At 53.8% G+C, this 5,000-nt stretch overlaps 1 protein-coding gene across 1 annotated transcript in view; it reads right to left on the reverse strand.

The window, feature by feature from the left end:
- The window catches only part of scara5 (scavenger receptor class A, member 5 (putative)), a 67,734-nt gene that overhangs the window by 4,579 nt on the left and 58,155 nt on the right, over window positions 1-5,000 (reverse strand). Inside the window, exon 10 of the mRNA XM_080527855.1 lies at window positions 519-707. Within this exon, the coding sequence (XP_080383981.1) occupies window positions 519-707 (189 nt within the window). The remainder of the gene's footprint in view (window positions 1-518; window positions 708-5,000) is intronic.

A 5,000-nucleotide genomic window follows, 5' to 3' on the forward strand; every position in this document is an offset into this window, starting at 1 on the left:
GTAAAAAAACAGCACAATTACAAAAACAAATGTCAGAACCACATCCACGTCCCTGAGCCCAGCGGGGAGTAGCAGCACTGCCCCAGTCAGCTGGACGCCCAGGCCCGCTGTCCTTAGGACTACAGGATTACATCACATCGCCATGGAAACCCTCCACTGAGCATGTGCTTTAGTCTGGGTTAGTCTCAGGCTCAGGCTTAGGGTTATATTAGGGTTAGGGTTAGGTTAGGAAATATTACACCAAACACAATTTCAGTGGTGCTCCAGGCGGGATTCGAACTCATGACCTGCCGGTTAGTGGGTCACGTCACTATCCCCTACACCAGGGTTAGAGTACAATAAGGTCAGGGTAGGGTCAGGGTTAGGGTTAGGGTCAGAACTAGGGTCAGGGTGGGGTTAGGCTTTAGGCTGGATTCTAATAGAGTCCATGTTGGCAGCGAGAGTTCAGAGACAATGACGACACACACACACACACACACACACACACACACACACACACCACCGGTAGCCCCTCCTACCCTGTCCGAAGCGTGCAGTCTTGTGCACCTCCTGGGCCCCGCGGTACGCCAGCATCCTGCAGACCACGTCTCCGTCCTTCCTGTCCCAGACGTCGTCACACACCGTGCCCCAGCGGCCCTCGTGGAACACCTCCACGCGACCCTCGTGGACCCCCGACCCGTTCACCAGCCGCACCAGGGCCTCCGCCACTAGGGAGGCAGGGGGGGAGGGAGGGGGGAGAGAGAAGGAGGGAAAAGAGAGAGACAGTCAGCTAAGGACCATAGAACCCATTCAGGAGGCTTTGACTCCTGAGACACCTGCTTCCCCCTGTACTGTGTCTCCTAAGAGTTCTACTTCTCCCCCTTGTACTGTTTCTCCAGTGTCTAAAAAGATAAATAATAGAAAAACATTTCTTTCTTTCTTCTTCTATCACGACGACTGCCAATGGCCCCTTGCCTGAGTTAGATGACTCTTCCTGCCAACGACTGGTGGATTGATGATTCACTTGCTTAGTCAGTCAAATGTATCTGAATTGTCAGTCGCTTTGGAATAAGGCGTCTGCTAAATGCCAAAAGTGTAAATGTAAACGTAGAGGTCAGGTGAGGTCATGTCATGTGAGGTCATGTGACACAGTGAGCTCCAGTTTTATTGAGAGGAACCCGGGCCGGGCCATAAAGACTTCGAGCTGGCGCGGTGATGACTTGCTGCTGATTTCTTCAGACATGTCTTTGATCAGTTTATAATACAAACATACTCTTTGGATTATATTTTTCTTCAAAGCTGTTGGACGATGTAATGTTCCGCAGACTAAGGGGAGATTGAAGCCAAACCAAACTTCTGTCTCGTCTTATGAAGATGAATGATGGCTGAGTGTTGTAATGTCGCTCTTTGTTACGTTCCCACTGCCAGAAAACGAATGAAACAAAACCGATTAGGAAATGGGTGTTCCATCATGTTTGTTTGTTAGAGGGGGGGGGGCGGGGTTGCACTGCCTCCCTCTCATCACAGACTATCTGCAGGGGAGGGCCGGTGGAGGCTGGTGGAGGCTGTCTACAGGGGAGGCTGGTAGAGGCTGGTGGAGGCTGTCTGCAGGGGAGGCTGGTGGAGGTAGAAATCAGAGGACGCAGCCATCACACAGGGCCATGTGTTAGAACAAGCCTGTCTTCTGATTTCTACCTCCACCAGCCTCGACTAGCCTCCACCAGCCTCCCCTGCAGACAGCCTCCACTAGCCTCCACCAGCCTCCCCTGGTAGAGAGTCAGGACGGGTTTGGCCTGACAGAAGGTGTTGACCATGACTCATCTCTTTCATCATCTCCTTCCTTCATCTCCTTCCTCATCTCTTTCATCATCTCCTTCCTTCATCTCCTTCATCATGTCCTTCATCATCTCCTTCCTTCATCTCCTTCCTCATCTCCTTCCTTCATCTCCTTCATCATCTCCTTCCTCATCTCCTTCCTCACCTCCTTCATCACCTCCTTCCTCACCTCCTTCACCTCCTTCCTCACCTCCTTCATCACCTCCTTCATCTTCTCCTTCCTCATCACCATCCTCATCCGCTTCCTCATCTCCTTCCTTCATCTCCTACCTTCATCTCCTACCTTAGATAAGGAGGAGAGGGCAGAGGAGGAGAAGAGAGGAAGATGGATGAGAGGACAGGAGGAGAAGAGAGGAAGATGGATGAGAGGAGAGGAGGAGAAGAGAGGAAGATGGATGAGAGGAGAGGAAAAGAGAGGAAGATGGATGAGAGGAGAGGAGAAGAGAGGAAGATGGATGAGAGGACAGGAGAAGAGAGGAAGATGGAGGAGAGGACAGGAGGAGAGAGGAAGATGGATGAGAGGAGAGGAGAAGAGAAGAGAGGAACATGGATGAGAGGAGAGGAGAAGAGAGGAAGATGGATGAGAGGACAGGAGAGGAGAGGAAAATGGATGAGAGGAGAGGAGAAGAGAGGAAGATGGATGAGAGGAGAGGAGAAGAGAGGAAGATGGAGGAGAGGACAGGAGAGGAAAATGGATGAGAGGAGAGGAGAAGAGAGGAAGATGGATGAGAGGAGAGGAGAAGAGAGGAAGATGGAGGAGAGGACAGGAGAGGAAGATGAATGAGAGGAGAGGAGGAGAGGAGAGGAAGATGGTTGAGAGGAGAAGAGAAGAGAGGAAGATGGATGAGGACAGGAGGAGAGGAGAGGAAGATGGATGAGAGGAGAGGAGAAGAGAGGAAGACGGATGAGAGGACAGGGAGAGAGGAGAGGAACATCTAAACGTGTCTTACAGATGGTGGGAGAAGTGCTTACTCTGGGACACACTGCCACTATGGCTGATTATAACCACCTGTCAGCTGGGGAGGAGAGGAGAGGAGAGGAGAGGAGGGGAGGGGAGGGGAGGGGAGGGGAGAGGAGGGGAGGGGAGGGGAGAGGAGAGGAGAGGAGAGGAGAGGAGAGGAGAGGAGGGGAGGGGAAGGAAGCTGTGGAAACAGGAGAGGAGAGGAGAGGAAAGGAAGAGAAGAGAGGAGAGGAGAGGAAAGGAAGAGAAGAGAGGAGAGGAGAGGAGGGGAGGGGGGGAGAGGAGAGGAGGGGAGGGGAGAAGAGAGGAGGGGAGGGGAGGGGGGGAGAGGAGAGGAGGGGAGGGGGGAGAGGAGAGGAGAGGAGAGAGAGGAGAGGAGGGGAGGGGGGAGAGGAGAGGAGAGGAGGGGAGGGGGGAGAGGAGAGGAGAGGAGAGGAGAGAGAGGAGAGGAGGGGAGAGGAGAGGAGAGGAGGGGAGGGGAGAAGAGAGGAGAGGAGGGGAGGGGAGGGGAGAAGAGAGGAGAGGAGAGGAGAGGAGGGGAGGGGAGGGGAGAGGAGAGGAAGGAAGCTGTTGAAAGAGGAGAGGAGAGGAGAGGAGAGGAGAGGAGAGGAAAGGAGAGGAGAGGAGAGGAGAGGAGAGGAGAGGAGAGGAGAGGAGAGGAGAGGAGAGGAGAGGAGAGGAGAGGAGAGGAGAGCACTGACATCCTCTTCAGGTCCAAAAACTACAATGGATGAAGGATTATCTAAATGCTCTGAAGCACACAGGGATTATCTAAATCCATCCCAGGTGTGTGGAACAGGGACTAGCTAATCTAGCTGAACCCCTGTGGGAGTGGGATAAGCCTGATCAGAGCCGTTTAATCCGCCCGGAATTATCCCACTTAGAGCAACATTCCTCCGGCCCCGCCCCCCTCTGTTTACAAACAACAACGTTTATGTTCACGTCTCGCGCTGTGGGAAAGACAGATTGCAGAGCGCAGCTTTAATCTAATAATACATGTGGCAGGATGAAGGAGGAGGTTAGGAGGTGGCTGGCTGAGGGTCACTCTAGGCGGCAGGGTAATGAGAGAAGAGAGGAGAGGAGAGGAGAGGAGAGGAGGAGGGGAGAGGAGAGGAGAGGAGAGGAGGAGGAGTGGAGAGGAGGAGATAAGAGAGGAGAGGAGAGGAGGAGGGGTGGAGAGGAGAGGAGAGGAGAGGAGGGGAGAAGAGAGGAGAGGAGAGGAGGAGATAAGAGAGGAGAGAAGAGGAGAGGAGAGGAGAGGAGAAGAAAGGAGAGGAGAGGAGAGGAGGGGAGAAGAAAGGAGAGGAGAGGAGAGGAGGGGAGAAGAGAGGAGAGGAGAGGAGGGGAGAAGAGAGGAGAGAAGAGGAGAGGAGAGGAGAGGAGGAGATAAGAGAGGAGAGGAGAGGAGGGGAGAAGAAAGGAGAGGAGAGGAGAGGAGGAGATAAGAGAGGAGAGGAGAGGAGGGGAGGGGAGGAGGGTAGGAGGGGAGAGGAGGGGAGGAGAGAAGAGGAGGGGAGGAGAGGAGAGGAGAGGAAAGGACAGGAGAGGAGAGGAGAGGAGGGGAGGGGAGAGGAGAGGAGAGGAGGGGAGGGGAGGAGAGGAGAAGAGGGGAGGGGAGGAGGTTAGGAGGTGGCTGGCTGAGGGTTGCTCCGGGCGACAGGGTAATGATACGCTTCTGTCTAGAGCTGGTTAGTCTCAGCCGGTCAATTGTCGGAGACGACGCCTCCCAAAGACAGGAACACGGTCTGTCTTCACAGCAGTCTGTCAGTCTGTCTTCACCAGGAGTCTGTCAGTCTGTCCTCACAGCAGTCTGTCAGTCTGTCAATCTGTCTTCACAGCAGTCTGTCAGTCTGTCTTCACCACCAGTCTGTCAGTCTGTCAGCCTGTCTTCACAGCAGTCTGTCAGTCTGTCAGTCTGTCTTCACCACCAGTCTGTCAGTCTGTCAGTCTGTCTTCACCACCAGTCTGTCAGTCTGTCCTCACCAGGAGTCTGTCAGTCTGTCAGTCTGTCTTCACCAGCAGTCTGTCAGTCTGTCTTCACAGGAGTCTGTCAGTCTGTCAGTCTGTCTTCACCACCAGTCTGTCAGTCTGTCTTCACAGCAGTCTATCAGTCTGTCAGTCTGTCTTCACAGCAGTCTGTCAGTCTGTCATCACAGCAGTCTATCAGTATGTCAGTCTGTCTTCACAGCAGTCTGTCAGTCTGTCTTCACCACCAGTCTGTCAG

Source organism: Nansenia antarctica (genome assembly GCF_963989245.1).
Source record: "Nansenia antarctica genome assembly, chromosome: 3".
NCBI classification, from domain to species: Eukaryota; Metazoa; Chordata; class Actinopteri; order Argentiniformes; family Microstomatidae; genus Nansenia; species Nansenia antarctica.